At 43.9% G+C, this 16,148-nt stretch overlaps 1 protein-coding gene across 1 annotated transcript in view; it reads right to left on the reverse strand.

Moving 5' to 3' along the window:
* Positions 1 to 6,857: 6,857 nt before the first annotated feature.
* LOC137332875 (probable G-protein coupled receptor 174) overlaps positions 6,858 to 16,148 on the reverse strand; it is a 48,242-nt gene continuing 38,951 nt past the window's right edge. The window contains exon 2 of the mRNA XM_067996855.1: positions 6,858 to 10,732. Within this exon, the coding sequence (XP_067852956.1) occupies positions 9,729 to 10,685 (957 nt within the window). The 5' untranslated portion in view covers positions 10,686 to 10,732 and the 3' untranslated portion in view covers positions 6,858 to 9,728. The remainder of the gene's footprint in view (positions 10,733 to 16,148) is intronic.

The following is a 16,148-nucleotide window of genomic DNA, read 5'->3' on the forward strand; positions in this document are numbered from 1 at the left end:
GGGCGCTACACGGCCCAATTTAGCGCCCATAGTCGCAATCTTCCATTCACAGCATCACTCACGATGATGCTCTGCAGACTGAGTTCCCAGATTTTTCACTGGAAAATGCAGGCCTGGATTAATATCTGTTTTTCAGTCTTGAAGAGCTCCTGTTGCTAGAATGACTGGATTCGACCGGATTCCAGCAGGAAGCCATTGTGGTTTTATTCAATGAAATTTTTTAGAAATGTACAACTGAGTAAAGACATTTTGAGCACTGAGCTTTTTTGTTGCATCCATTGTATTCATGCACCAGTCTCCAAGATGGCCATTGGTACATAGTGAATGATAAGATGTTTTATAAGTATATTAAGGGTAAGAGGATGACCAGGGAAAAAATAGGGCCCATTAGGGACAAAAATGGCAATCTGTGTGTGGAGCCGGAAGATGTAGGAGGGGTTCTAAATGAATTTTTTGCATCTGTTTTCACCATGGAGAAGGACGATGTAGACATAGAAATACGGCAGGGGGACTGTGATATACTCGAACATATTAACATCGAGCGGGAGGAGGTAGTGGCGGTTTTAGCAGGCCTAAAAATGGATAAATCCCCAGGCCCGGACGAAATGTATCCCAGGCTACTGTGTGAGGCAAAGGAGGAGATTGCGGGGGCTCTAACACATATATTCAGAACCTCTCTGGCCACAGGGGATGTGCCAGAGGACTGGAGAACCGCTAATGTAGTACCATTATTCAAGAAGGGGAGTAGGGAAAAACCGGGGAACTACAGGCCAGTGAACCTAACATCAGTGGTAGGAAAATTATTGGAAAAAATTCTGAAGGACAAAATTAGTCTCCACTTGGAGAAGCAAGGATTAATCAGGCATAGTCAACATGGCTTTGTCAAGGGAAGATCATGTCTGACTAATTTGATTGAATTTTTTGAGGGGGTGACTAGGCGTGTGGATGAGGGTAACGCAGTGGATGTGGTATACATGGATTTCAGTAAGGCCTTCGATAAAGTCCCCCACAGGAGACTGGTCAAGAAGGTACGAGCCCATGGAATCCAGGGTGCCTTGGCACTTTGGATACAAAACTGGCTTAGTGGCAGAAGGCAGAGGGCGATGGTCGAAGGTTGTTTTTGTGACTGGAAGCCTGTGGCCAGTGGGGTACCACAGGGATCGGTGCTGGGTCCCTTGCTGTTTGTGGTCTACATTAATGACTTGGATATGAATGTAAAAGGTATGATCAGTAAGTTCGCTGATGATACAAAAATTGGTAGGGTGGTAAATAGCGAGGAGGATAGCCTCAGTCTGCAGGACGATATAGATGGGTTGGTCAGATGGGCGGAACAGTGGCAAATGGAATTTAACCCGGAAAAGTGCGAGGTGATGCACTTTGGAGGGACTAACAAGGCAAGGGAATACACAATGAATGGGAGGACCCTAGGCAAGACAGAGGGTCAGAGGGATCTTGGTGTGCAAGTTCACAGATCCCTGAAGGCGGCGGAACAGGTAGATAAGGTGGTAAAGAAGGCATATGGGATACTTGCCTTTATTAGCCGAGGCATAGAATATAAGAGCAAGGAGGTTATGATGAAGCTGTATAAAACACTGGTTAGGCCACAGCTGGAGTACTGTGTGCAGTTCTGGTCGCCACACTACAGGAAGGATGTGATCGCTTTGGAGAGGGTGCAGAGGAGATTCACCAGGATGTTACCAGGGCTGGAGCGCTTCAGCTATGAAGAGAGACTGGGAAGATTGGGTTTGTTTTCCTTGGAGCAGAGGAGGCTGAGGGGGGACATGATTGAGGTGTACAAAATTATGAGGGGCACAGATAGGATGGATACTAAGGAGCTTTTTCCCTTCGTTGAGGGTTCTATAACAAGGGGACATAGATTCAAGGTAAAAGGCGGGAGGTTTAGAGGGGATTTGAGAAAGAACTTTTTCACCCAGAGGGTGCTTGGAGTCTGGAACTCACTGCCTGAAAGGGTTGTGGAGGCAGGAACCCTCACAACATTCAAGAAGCATTTGGATGAGCACTTGAAATGCCATAGCATACAAGGCTACGGACCAAATGCTGGAATATGGGATTAGAGTAGACAGGGCTTGATGGCCGGCGCGGACACGATGGGCCGAAGGGCCTCTATCTGTGCTGTATGACTCTATGACTCTATGACTCTATGATATTGACCACATACATATCACTTAATGCACTGGCTAGTGCTTGAGGGCAAAGCACCAATTTTGATCTCCAGCACAACCATGTGTTTGATGCAGTATTCGTGCTAGGGACAGTACTGATGCTGCATTGGTAGAACACATTGCTTAATGTTATTAATAGAAATAACTGATATCGACTACTCCATTGAGTGCTGCATTTGCAATGCATCTAGTAAGCAGTAATATCTGATTTTGTTCCTGTTGCACACCTGAGGTCGTGACCTCTCTCACCTGTTGCACTGATGCTGAATGGCTGGTTGGCCCTATTTAATTTACTTAGTATCGCTAGGTATTAATTATTTTGTACTGTATTGGAAGAAACTTTGAAGGGGTAATTTCCCAGCTTGCTTAACATATGAACTATTGTATACTGGGGCAGCTTCTCGAAAGTAATCAGATGAATCTTGATAAACACATCACTAGATTGCCAACTTGATGTTTACATCAGGATTGTGTTTTGTTGGAGCAGCCCACTGTGTAGGTCAAGTGCCTGAGAGCTTGACTCTGGGCCAAGCACTTCTAGCTGGCTTTTTGGAGGAGTTTTGTGTAGGGTGTTTTGGGTTGTTCTCACCTTATTGACCTTACTGGTCCCCAGTCTAGCCAAGGAACACTTATACCTCACAGATCGGGCGTTCAGGAAAATGGGACTAATGCTAACGCACCCGGTGATGGATCACGTAGCCGAATAGCACAGAGAACACACAAACTCGGTGTTTGAATTGAATTGGAATGTTGGTTTTAGTATACCGTCAACACGAAGAAAATAATGATACAAACGGTCCTACACAGTACATTGAGTTACACACACCCACTACAGTACTTTATCCTGCTAAACTAAGAGGTTGGTGAGGACCCTGGAGACACCTATCACACACACACACACACACACGTACGGTCGAGGCTCACCAATCCTTTGCACTTGCAGGTCTGGCTGACCGGTTCGCTCACGTAGGGTTCATTGGTTTCGCTGGAAGCTGCTCTCCTCCCTGGAGAGCTCGGATGGGGTTAAAAAAAAGAGCAGGAATTAAGAGGAAGAGAGAGAGAGAGCTGGAAAAGAGATAAGAAGCAAGAACCAGAGACAGCAAAAGCAAGAGAGCAGAACAAGAGGAGCAGAACCAGAGACAGCAAAAGCAAGACTGCAAAACAAGAGGGAGAGGGGTTTCGAGTTTCCACTTATATACCCCTCTCTTACAATGGTCTTCATCACTTAAATGAGGCACTTCCATGCCTGTTTAAACAGTTCTTACAAAGTCCTTAAGAATCTTTGATGGCTTTTGATGGTCTCTCATCATGTTGCAATTGCTTTTCTCGATGGGCCATTGTTCATTCCGATTTGTTGAGCACTTGCCACGCAAGGCTTCCTTTTCATCCAACGTCCTAGGTGTTCATCGGTTTTGCATCAAAACAAAGATATGGCCCCACCATTTCTGGAGCAGTTGCCTCTTTCAATGGCCTACTGCCTCTCTGATCGTTGACCACCTGCTGTAGGTTTTGCATTAAAACAGAGACATGTCTGAAGCAGTAATTCTCCCACATTCCATTGTGTGTGCTGTTGATTCGTCTGGTGACCTCTCACCTATCCTTCCATCTTAGCATTTTGGTCAATGGCCAAAGTTTTACATATTCAGGGAAAAGGTGGAATTCCCAGAATTCTTACATTTGTTACTTCTTGGTTGGACTACTGACAGGAGCATTGCAAAATAATGAGGGGCTCCATTTATGAAGGGGCAAAGCTGAGACACTCCAACTGACTTCACTGATTCATATCTCTGGCTAATCGTATGACAGTTGTGAACAGGGTTCAGTAAAGAGACTGAAATAGGGTCTAAACCAAAATGGAAACCCAAAGTAACTCAAGTTGAACTCTTTCATGTATTTTTGTGACTATCTGTGCTTTTTCCCAATTCAGGTGCTTTTTAGTTTTCATGAGACAGGCTTTTTCCTTTCCTGTTCCCGCTCTTCCTTTCCTGCTTCCACTCTTCCTCTGGTGTCACCTTAATGTTGTTCCCTGACCGGTTCCATAGTCGTGATCGCCTTTTAAATTCTCTTCACTCTGTTGCTCCCCCTTTTAAATTTGCGCTATTATAGTTTGTGCTCATCAAGGTGAGGGATGTTCTTGCTGGGGAATGGAGCACTTCTTCATTCCATGCCTCCAGTGTCGAGTTTGGCCATTGGTTCAGGTCTATCAAACAATTTGCCCTAACCCCTATTTCAGAAAAACAGCCCATATTAGAGCAGGATAACGAATCCCATAGGTACCTCTCCAGGCAGTAACACAGTCTTTTTAACTTCACAGCGCTGTTGCTAAACTTGGGGTGCTTCTTTGGCAGTGCTGTAAAGTACATGGGGCAAATGTGCTATTTGGGTTTTATTTAAGTGTACGTTTAATAGTAATTTAAGCATATAGTACATTTTATGATGTTTAGTTCTGCTGTACTTTATTTGGTTAGGTGACGGACATCTGATTCCTGATGAACTGTTGGGGGGTTGGGGGTGCGGTGGGGGTGGAGGGAGAGAGAAATCTCTGGCAGCTCAGTCTGAATCCATTTTCAGAAATGACAGGATGGTCAACTATTTGCTTGTCGCTGTGCTGAATGTTCAGGATGGTACAGAGGAAGGTCTACATCAAATCTCTGCTGGTGTAGAGGTTAATTTGCGTTAGCTTCCCCAGTAGCACAGTTCCAGACACACCCATGCTCTCTGGTAGTCCAGGAACAATGACACGCCAGTCATTGGAACTGAGAGTTGACTTTGTGACACATGAAAGCTAGCTATACTTGAGGTCACCTGACACTAACCCAGTGAAGCCCACTTAACTTCAAACTAGGGTTTGTGCAAACTGAGGCTCCTGTTACTCCAATCAGCCCTCTCCCATGTGGCTCTGTCCCTTGGGAATCTTCCCCATCTGACCTGATTTCTTATCAAAGCCTTCACTTTGACTTCCTCTCCCAGCTCTCCCCTCACCACCCTCTCTTATCCAGTCTTTACCCAACAAACATGTTTAGTGCATTAATTGCATTTTGTAACTAAGATTCAGATTCGCTTCAGTTGGCCTTTCTTAAAGGTCAGAGTGTGGGTGTGTGGGTTCAGCTCTGTGCAAATCTATTTTCTGACGCAACAAGCATTTTAACATCTCAAGGTGGGTGCCTGGCTACTAGGACTGAATGCTGCAAAGTAGAGCACTGACTTGTTTTTATTTTAACTGCGGTTTAGTGACTTGCGCCTATTTACATTGATGGTTTAATTTGAGAGAGGGAAATGTATGGATGCTGAATGGCTAGTATTGGTCTACCTAGGTCTGTAGGTGGGCCGTCTTGATATGCCATCAAGTTTTCAGTCTCTGGCACCAGAGTGGCACCAAACACTTTACAATTCATAGCTCAGCACCAGACCACAGTGGACTCTTCAGATCTAAATCTAATCTGCAAGTAGGAGTGTTCCCACGCACGGTCTGTACCCCAGGTGTGAAATGTAAAAGGTTTAGTCAATGGCGCTTCAGTGCAGTCACCAACTTTCCGTCTTTCTTATGAAACACCAAGATTGAGTTGTTGTTTTCATATTCATTCACATTTAACACTCACGGTGACTGTACAGGCCATGGCATTCTCTGATTCTGTTGGTGAATCTCACACAGTGTGTATTGATACATCACAGTTAAGATTATGGGAGCAGGCTATGAAGTGGTGTCATAATCCATAATTATAAATTAAATATCAAAAATCATAACACATAATTCAGTTAAGAGCAAAGAAGGTTAAGGGCAGATTTAATAAAGGCGTACAAAATGATGAGGGGTTTTGATAGAGTAAATAAGGAAAAAACTGTTTCCACTGGCAGGAGGGTTGGTAACCAGAGGACACAGGTTTAAGATATTTGGCAAAAAAGCCAGGGGGGAGACGAGGAGAATTTTTTTTACTCAGCGAGTTGTTATGATCTGGAATGCACTGCCTGAAAGGGTGGTGGAAGCAGATTCAATAGTAACTTTCAAAAAGGAAATTGGATAAATACTTAAAAAGGACACATTTGCAGGGCTATGGGGAAACAGCAGGGGAGCACGACTAATTGGAAAGCTTTTTCAGAGAGCCAGCACAGGGCATGATGGGCCGAATGGCCTCCTTCTGTGCTGTAAGATTCTCCAATTCTATGTCCACAAATGATATGCTGCATATTTCTGTACAGAGATGCACTACAGTGATGTTCCATACATAATAAAGAGCTAAATAATGCCAATCCGTTACCAAATATAATTAATACAGTGTTCATGATACAGCATTGCTGGGGAAAGGAAAAAAGAACAGAAACAATTAATTTTTGCTTATTTTCTTTGTTTTTTAACCTTTCGACTGAAGTAGAATTGTATGTTCACTATCTTTACAAAACATGACATTTTAGAATGAATGTGTAAAATGGTAAAACACAAAACCAAAACTTTTATTCTTAGTGATGTGTCATACAAATGTTAATGTGTTTGCATCAAATGCCTCTCTCTGCTATTTTAATGGAGTCATTTAAATAAACAGTCTGAGACCTCTGTTAAAATAATGTGAAGAGAATTTCATATGAATGTGTTAAGCGTTCAGATGATAACATGGCTCATATGAATTTCTTTTTTCTCCTATATTTCAGCAGCTTAACAGTGACAAATGAATGAGCATCTTTTGTGCATGTCAAATACAATCAGCGTTTATTACAGCAGACAGCTTTCATAAAGCAGTGATACAGACAGACATTCCCACTGAACAGTTACTCGTCAACTACTTTTTGTACCAATCTACAGAATTAGCATTTAAACTATTAGCTTATGTAAAATGGTCTCAGTGAACTGAGCAACCACATCTCCATGTTAGTATTTTATGAACTCTTCATAAGCCGAGTATCCACAGCAAGAAAATCATGCCGCCAAATTTTATAGTTGGTGTCAGTTGTGACTCATTTGGTAGCACTCTCGCCTCTAAGTCAGAAAGTTGTGCGTTCAAGCTCCACTCCAGAGATTTGAGCACAAAATCTAGGCTAACACTTCAGCGCAATACTGAGGGAATGCTGCACTATTAGAGATGCTGTCTTTCGGATGAGACATCAACTCGAGGCCCCGTCTGCCCTTTCAAGTGTGTGTAAAAGATCACATGGCACTATTCAAAGAAGAGCAGGGGAGTTCTCCCCAGTGTCCTGGTCAATATTTATCCCTCAACCAACATTACTAAAACAGATTAACTGGCCATTATCACATTGCTGTTTGTGGGACCTTGCTGTGTGGAAATTGGCTGCTGCATTTCCTACAACAGTGACTACACTTCAAAAATACTTCATTGGCTGTAAAGAGCTTTGGATGTCCTGAAGTTGGGAAAGGCCTATATAAATGCAAGTCTTTTTCTTTTATAGTTGTAATTATATTCAGGATTGCTGAGTTGTGGCTCAAAAATCTGGGAATCCCATATGATTGAAAACAGAATTTGAATTGTTCAGTGGCCACAAACCAATGGACCAAATTATAAAAGGATGGAATTACAGAATGTGACCCCCAAAACACAGCTAAAGTCTCAGAATCCAACGTGGAATTTGACTTGTACCATTCAATGTAAATCAGTGGCACTGGTTACACTCTGGAGGAATTGTTTCTACTGGTAGGTGGGATGGTAACCACAGAAGAGCAGAAAAACCAGGGGGGAGATGAGGAGAATTTTTTACTCTTATAATCTGGAATGCACTGCCTGAAAGGGCGGTGGAAGCAGATTCAATAATAATTTTCAAAAGGGAATTGGATAAATAATTAAAAAAGAAAAATTTGCAGGGCTATGGAGGAAGAGTAGGGATGTGGGACTAATCGGATAGCTCTTTCAAAGAGCCAGCAAAGGCACTTTGGGCTGAATGGTCTCCTTCTATGCTGCAAGATGAAAGAAAGGAAGGTAGTTACACTTTATGAAGTGTAGTCACTGTTGTAATGTATGAAACGTGGCAGCCAATTTGCGCACAGCAAGCTCCCACAAACAGCAATGTTATAATGACCAGATTACCTGTTGTAGTGATGTTGGTTGAGGAACAAATATTGGCCAGGACACTGGGGAGAACTCCCCAGCTCTTCTTCAAAATAGTGCTATATGAAGGGTACCATCAGCCCAGTTTTCTCCTGGAATGAATTATGTTCCCTTTTTTTCCCTATTCCAAATCCTGGATTTGCTGTAATGGTGTCCCCCCACTCCCCCATCCCCCCCCACACATAATTATTCATAGTGGTTGTACCTCTGCTGGGTTGTATCCAAATGCTACTGAACCATTTACAGACGTCATTCCCACTAGCAAGTTTTCACAAAGGTTTGCTTAAAAGCTGCATACTAACAACTTCTAATATTGGAATAGCAAAGTATTGATTCCCACTGTTAAAACCGAATGCTGTTGTTAAACATGAATAATGAAAAGTTTCTTATTTCCATGTAACTCCATCCACTTTTTCCACCAGCAATCCAGCCATTGCTCCTGCTGCTTTGAGAGACCAACAGGAGATGAGCCTGAAACCCAATGTCACTTTTGCGCTCCCCTTCTTCCCTGCGCAATTCCCTCACCTCTCCCCCAAGTAAAATGCTCACCTCTTGGGAAATGCTCCCTCTAGATTATGAACAGACTTAAGACTTTTTTTATGCAGCAACTTGTTATGATCTGGAATGCACTGGCTGAGAGGGCAGTGGAAGCAGATTCAATAGTAACTTTCAAAAGGAGTTGGATATACACTTAAAAAGGAAAAATTTGCAGGGCTATAGGGAAAGTGCAGGGGTGTGGGACTAATTGGATAGCTCTTTCAAAGAGCCGACACAGGCACGATAGGCCGAATGGCCTCCTTCTGTGCTGTATGATTCTATGATTCTACAAGTCATCCCAGCCGCGGTCAGAAGAACAGCAGGCAGCCCTCGGAGTGGAATCCATGACTATTGTCTGCTTGGGCTACTGCACATAGAATGGCTTACTATTGCCTGTTTGTTCTGCAAATTTTCAACCAGAATGAGTGACTCATTGCTTACCGACCTTTCTGTGGGTTGTGAGCTGTAATATATTGTTGAGAAAAGTGTAACTAATCCCATTTGGGGATGTTAATATTTGAGGACGATCATCGTCCACCAGTGTCCAAACGTTTGAATGAAAGCTAACAACGCAAAAGTTCGTCCTTATGGGTAAATGTTGTCGAGAAAGCATTCTGAGTCTTTGCTTAGTTGGGTTATAGCAGGGAGAGAATACATAAAACATACAATTTAAGAAAAGTAAGAAACCTTTCTTTAATTAACCGTTCAAGCACTACTTGCAACTTATGCTGGTTGCTGCAATCATTTTCTCTGCTGTTTCTGGTAGCTTGCAAGGAATGGACCGGATATTGCTGGCAAAATAATGACGCATTAAACATTGGTTCTGCGATATGCGCCATTTTCAGCAATTTCTGGCCCAATAATGCCTATAATGCACACTGGCGTGCTGCTGCGAGACAGAGCAGTGGAAAGCACAAACCCTGAGACGTTCCTCTGAAGCGTCTGAACCTGGTGGAGATCACCGACTTGAGGTGCTTTCCCTGCTCAATTGGCGACTCCGCACAAGGAAGCTTCCTGTCCGTGACAGCTGCTCTCTGAACTCGGAGGTGACAAAATAGTATATGATCGGATCCAAGCAGGCATTTATGCTGGCCACGCACAGTGTCACTGAGTGCAGGATCAGGATATTCTTCCGCATGGAGCAGTCCGTAATGAAGTTTAGCACTCTCAGCTGGTTCAGAAGGAAGAGTATATGATAAGGGGCGAAGCAAACCAGGAACACCGTCGCACACATCAGGAGCAGGTTTAAAGCCCTCGTTCCGCCTCTGTCGTTGCGCTTCTCCTGTAAAGATTGCACAGTTTTCCAGGTACAGGTGATGATGATGATGATGGGCCCCAAAAAGCCCAGGAGCTCTGCCGCTGTGAGCATAAATATGGAAGATCCCAGATTGACTTGCTTCATGGGGAGGTCTGCAAAACAGAGCGAGCTGTTGAACGAGCCTGTGTTCCGCATGATGGGGAATGGCAGGCACATGATGGTGACGACCACCCATCCGATAACACTCAGGGCTACGTCGTACCTGCGTCTCCAGCTCCTGTATCTGAAGGGGTAGATAAGGAACACACAGCGCTGGACGCTGATGCACACCAAAAACAAGATGCTTGCATACATGTTGACAAACTTTAGGTAGAAACAGAACAAGCACATGAATTTTCCAAACGGCCAGCTATGAGTTATGTAGTAAAAGATCCTCAGGGGCAAAGACAGCATGTGTGCCAGGTCAGCAAAGGCCAGGTTTATCATGAATATCACCGCCTTCTTCTCCCTTTTGATGTTCCCAGCTAAAACCCATAAGGCCACACTATTGCCGAAGAAGCCAGGAATGACGATTATTCCATAGACAACCGCGTACAGGAAGAGCTCGTCATCCCAGTGTTCATTTGGACACAGGTCAGATGCATTGACTGACATCATCCCCTAGCGTCACTTTGAGTGAAGTCTCTTACCAACTGCACAAGGGGCTGAAAGAAAAAAGAAAAAGTTTGGAAGGTAATTTTTTTTCTCTGGTAAACAGCAGCACAAAAATAACAGCTTACATTTATATACTAATATACTACTACTAAATTCCTGTCCTTTAGCTCAGCAGCGATGATGGGGCTGAATGAATTCACTCCACTGTTATAATTGGATAGCCATGGGGTGAAGGATAGAATACTAGGGCCTGGTCTTTAGTTGTTTCCAAGCCTTTATTCACAGAGATTCCCCTTACACACATGCACCGCACCTTAGATAAGCTCTCCTATAAAAAGGATATAAGACAGTCCCCATTGATAACCACCACCTGAATACAATTAACACTAATTGATATAAATCATACAATTAACATTTACTCTTGTCCGTTCTGAACTAGCCTGGCTGCTTCAGTCATCTGAATCCCTTTCTGTGACAAGTCAACTCTTGACATTGTCTATCCATGTTTCCTTGGTCCTCCTCGGCTTCCTGTTCCATGTACCTCTGTACGCTGGGCCATGAAAGGTATTCTAGTTGTTTCAATTCTTGAGACGTGCCCAAACCATCGCATTTATATTTATAAAAGGCCCCTGTCATGAGAGGAACAGTGAATGTCAAGCAGGAAGTAGGTGGGAAGTTTGGGCCAGGTGAAAGGTTTTTAATGGTGAGGGAGAAAGACGTAGCAAGGCAAAGAGATTTAGGAAAAGAATTCCAGAAGGCAGGATACAGAGGCTGAAGGCTGACCCAGGGTGGGGATAGCGGGGCTGGAGAGCACATAATGAATCAGTCAAAAGAAGGTGTGAGATGGGATGTGGTGTGAGAAAAGATTGCAGAGGGAGGGTGGAACCGAGCCGTGGAGAGATGTGAAGATGCAGGCAAGGATTTCAAGCTGATGTGCTGGGAGACATGGAGGCTGGTGATGGCTGTGTGGGATTTTGTGAGAATAGGATATAGGCCATAGATCTCAGGATTGGTTGGAGTTTGTGTAGAGGAGAGGTGAGGCATGCAGCAAGCAATTGAACTCTGAAGTGATGAAGAGGTGGATGAAGGTGCTTGTGGCGTAGGGGTTAAGGTAGGGGCATAGGCATGTGTCATTCTGCGAGTGGAAGTAAATGGACCAGTTGCGGGGTTTGAAACTCAACACACGGTTAAACTACAAATAGGGATGGTGCATCTGCGGATTCAGCCTGAGTGCGCAGCCAGAGACGGAGATGGAGTAGATGCCTTGGGCGTGATGTTTCTGGTGGAAGCTGAACAGGATGGCTTCAGATTTGTTGAGTAAATGTCGAGCTGGAAAATATTCTGGCTTGCCCAGCACTCGATGTTAGACAGTGTGGGGGTAGTAATGGAACGAAGGGTGAAGGTACTGAGGTACATTTTGTGTACATATGGAAGTTGACCTCCAGGCCAGCAATGCAATGGGGGCACTCCACTAATGTGTGTCCGATGCCCTCAGCCCACCAGTGTGGAGCTAGTTTTCAGAGCCTGCGCAAAATGTATACACAAGGCTCATTAAAGACTGCGCAATGAATTACGGGCCTTCCTGCCATGCAATGAGAGTATTAGAGCTGTGTTCCAGTTGCTAAGCTTCTATTTGGACTGTGACAGTTATAAATTAACGTCCACCATCCCCCTCCCCACCCATGTCTGCAGATGATATTACATTTGGAGCAGCGTAACACTTTAGCCCTAAAAAAAATCTCTAGGACCTCCCATTGACAGAGACCAAGCTTGCATTATAGTGTCATAGTCATAGCATCATAGTATGGTACAGCACAGAAGGAGGCCATTCAGCCTACCATGCCTGTGTCGGCTCTTTGAAAGAGCTATCCAATTAGTCCCACTACCCTGCTCTTTCCCCTTAACCCTGTAACTTTTTTCCCTTCAATTATTTATCCAATTCCCTTTTGAAAGTTACTATTGAATCTGTTTCCACCACCCTTTCAGGAAGTGCATTCCAGATCATTACAACTCGCTGTGTAAAAAAATGATACCTCATGTTGCCTCTCGTTCTTTTGCCAATTACCATAAATCTGCGTCCTCTGGTTTCTGACCCTTCTGCCACTGGAAACAGTTTTCCTTTATTTACTCTATCAAAACCGTTCATGATTTTGAACATCTCTATCAAATCTCTTCTTAACCTTCTCTGCTCCAAGGAGAACAACACTAGCTTCTCCAGTCTCTCCACATAACGGAAGTCCCACATCCTTGGTACCATTCCAGTAAATCTCTTCTGCACCCTCTCTAAGGCCTTGACATCCTCCCTAAAGTGTGGTGCCCAGAATTGAACACAATACTCAAGCTGAGACGTAACCAGTGTTTTATAAAGGTTTAGCACCACTTCCTTGCTTTTGTACTCTATGCCTCTATTTATAATACCAAGGATCCCACGTGCTTTATTAATGGCCTTCTCAACTTGCCCTGCCGCCTTCAAAGATTTGTGTACATACACCCCCAGGTCTCTCTGTTCCTGCACTCCCTTTAAAATTGTACCATTTAGTTTATATTGCCTCTCCTCATTCTTCCTACCAAAATGTATCACTTCACACTTCTCTGCATTAAATTTCATCTGGCATTTGTATGCCAATTTCACCAGTCTGTCTATGTCCTCCTGAAGTCTGTTACTATCCTCCATGTTGTTTTCTACATTTCCAGGTTTCGTATCATCTGCAAACGTTGAAATTATACCCTCTATACCCAAGTCCAGGTCATTAATATATATCAACAAGAGCAGTGGTCCTAATCCCGACCCCTGGGGAACACCACTGTAGACTTTCCTCCAGTCTGAAAAACAACCATTCACCACAACTCTCTGCTTTCCATCCCTTAGCCAATTTTGTATCCATGCTATCACTGTCCCTTGAATCCCATGGGCTTTAATTTTGCTAACAAGTCTATTATATGGTATTTTATCGAATTGGCATTTTATTCTTACTGTGCTCAATAAATGTCAATTTGATGTGGTTAACACAACGCATACTGTAATGAATAGTGGATGAGTTAATGAACAGGACAATTGAGTATCTTCGGAAATGTTTGGAATAGATAGGAAATTGGCTGAAAAAGAGACATCAACGGGTACTAACTAGAGGAGTGATGTTGGGCTGGGAAGATGAGCTGATTGGAGTGTCCCAAGAATGCGTGCTAGAGCCACTGATCTACGGGAATCATCTGGATTCAGAGACACAATATAAGTTGGTGACGATACTAAACTAGGGGAGCAGCAGGGTCTGATAAAGCAACCCAAGGAATTACAGAAGGACCCAGACATTATTTGCAAGTGAGCAGAACTATGGCAGAAGAAGTTCAATGAAGATAATTGCAAGGCCTCACAAATTGGAAGGAAAAAACTGGTGGTATACTTAATAAATGGTATTTAACTAGGTAGTGCAGAGGTTGAAAGAGATCTGGGAGTGATAGCAAACCATGTTGACTCATTGCGGAGCAGCAATTAGCAAAGCAAGCAGGATGCTGAGGATATTACCAAACAGTAGAGCTTAATCTGAGGACATCATGCTCTTGTCAGCCCGCATCTCGAGTACTGCGTTCAGTTTCAGCCATGAAGGCCCAAGTGAACCATCCAAGCCCTGAAGGTGGTGTAGAGAAAACTAACAAGACTGATCAGACGGCGAAGTTATGAAGAAACTGCATTCAGTTTTGGGCATCACACCTCAGGAAGGATATACTGGACTTAGAGGGGGTGCAGCGCAATTCACTAGAATGATACCAGGGATTAAATTATGAGAACAAGTTGCATAAACTTGGCTTCTGTTCTCTTGAGTTTAGAAGATTGAGAGATGATCTGATCGATGTGTTTAAAATATTGAAAGGATTTGATATGGGAGATATGGAGAAACTATTTTCCCCGGTTGCGAAAATCAAGAACAAGGGGGCATAATCTTAACAATAGAGCTAGGCCATTCAGGAGCAAAATCAGGAAGCACTTTTTCACACAAAGGGTATTAGAAATCTGGAACTCTCTCCCCCAAAAGGTTGCGGATGCTGGGAGTCAATTGGAGCTATAAAGACTAAGATAGATAGATTTTTGTTAGATAAGGGTATCAAGGGATATGGAGCAAAGACGGGTAAATGGAGTTGAGGTGCTTATCAGCCATGATCTAATTGAATGGTGGAGGAGCCTCAAGGGGCTGAATGGCCTACTCATGTTCCTGTGTTCCTAAAAAATTGCATTTTTCAGCCTTGAGAGGAAGGGAATGAGAGGGCCCTTATAGAGGTATATACAATATAAGAAAAGGTTAATCCTGAGACACTATTTCAAGCTACACCAAGATTGCAGGTAAGGGAACAAAGGCACAAGCTGGTAAATGTCAGGAAGTACGTCACACAGCGTGATTAATAGCCGGAATTGTCTCCGGGTAACAGTGGAGGCAAAAACTCGTTCGAGAGGCATTTAGGTACTGCGATGGGGGCAAGCATGAGTTTCTACAGATGAACTCGATGAACCCCTTCAACTGTACTTATCTCTGTGAAACTTTTCCATCATCTGGTTGCCATCAGTTACGGTTATGTTTTTCCAGCAATTCAGCGAAACAACTTGCAAAGTGAATGTTTGCACCCACTGATCGCTGAGAAGAGAATAGCTACAGTATTATCACCCGATAATGATACCACCCCCACTCGTCACTGGCTCAAATAACATGGAAATCCAGGAGGGCTGTGTATTAAAGCAATTTGTTTTTCCACTTTTCACATTAAGACACTTTCCACCAGTAAAAACTTATTTTTAACGAAATCCAACTGAACAACCCTCCTGTGCTGACTGGTATATTTCACCTAATTATTTCAGTCAGTAGCAGCGAGCTTGTACTTTCTGACGATAAAGCAATCTGGGGTAGAAATTGGTATGCGTTGTACCCATTTTCCGGGCATAAAACGGGCGCAAAGTATACCAGTTTAGCAGTGGGCTGACCAGCGCCAATCTGCGCAGGGGTATGTCCAACTGCTAAATTTGTGTGGACCTTTTATTAGGCCTCTCATTCCAATATTTAAGGGGATTAACGCTTGTTGAAGGACCCCTGTATAAAATGTGTTCCCGAGGAGCGAGGCAGGTGTCGGGTTTGTTCCGCTCAGGCTGCCAGCTGGAGGTGAGTTTAATTTACTTTTTTAAAATTACATTTTCTGTGGAGTGCTCCCCCCGAGTCCGCAGTACTGGTAAATCCTCCCCCCCCACTCTGATGCCCAATCCAACCCCCCCTCCTTCAGAACTTAACTTGACCCGAAATTCAGTCTCCTCGTGTGGCGAGCTGCCTGTGGATACTCAGCATGTACCAGCAGCTTACCCCAAAGGTGTAGATGAAGCCCGAGGCCCAATTTCGGGACAGTTTACAGGCCCCTCTGTTTGGGCGTGTACTGCTCGCCCAGCGCCGTCTCTGGATCTGGAAACGGGGCCCGAGCTAATTTCTGCTC

Source organism: Heptranchias perlo, chromosome 15, assembly GCF_035084215.1.
Source record: "Heptranchias perlo isolate sHepPer1 chromosome 15, sHepPer1.hap1, whole genome shotgun sequence".
Classification (NCBI taxonomy): Eukaryota; Metazoa; Chordata; class Chondrichthyes; order Hexanchiformes; family Hexanchidae; genus Heptranchias; species Heptranchias perlo.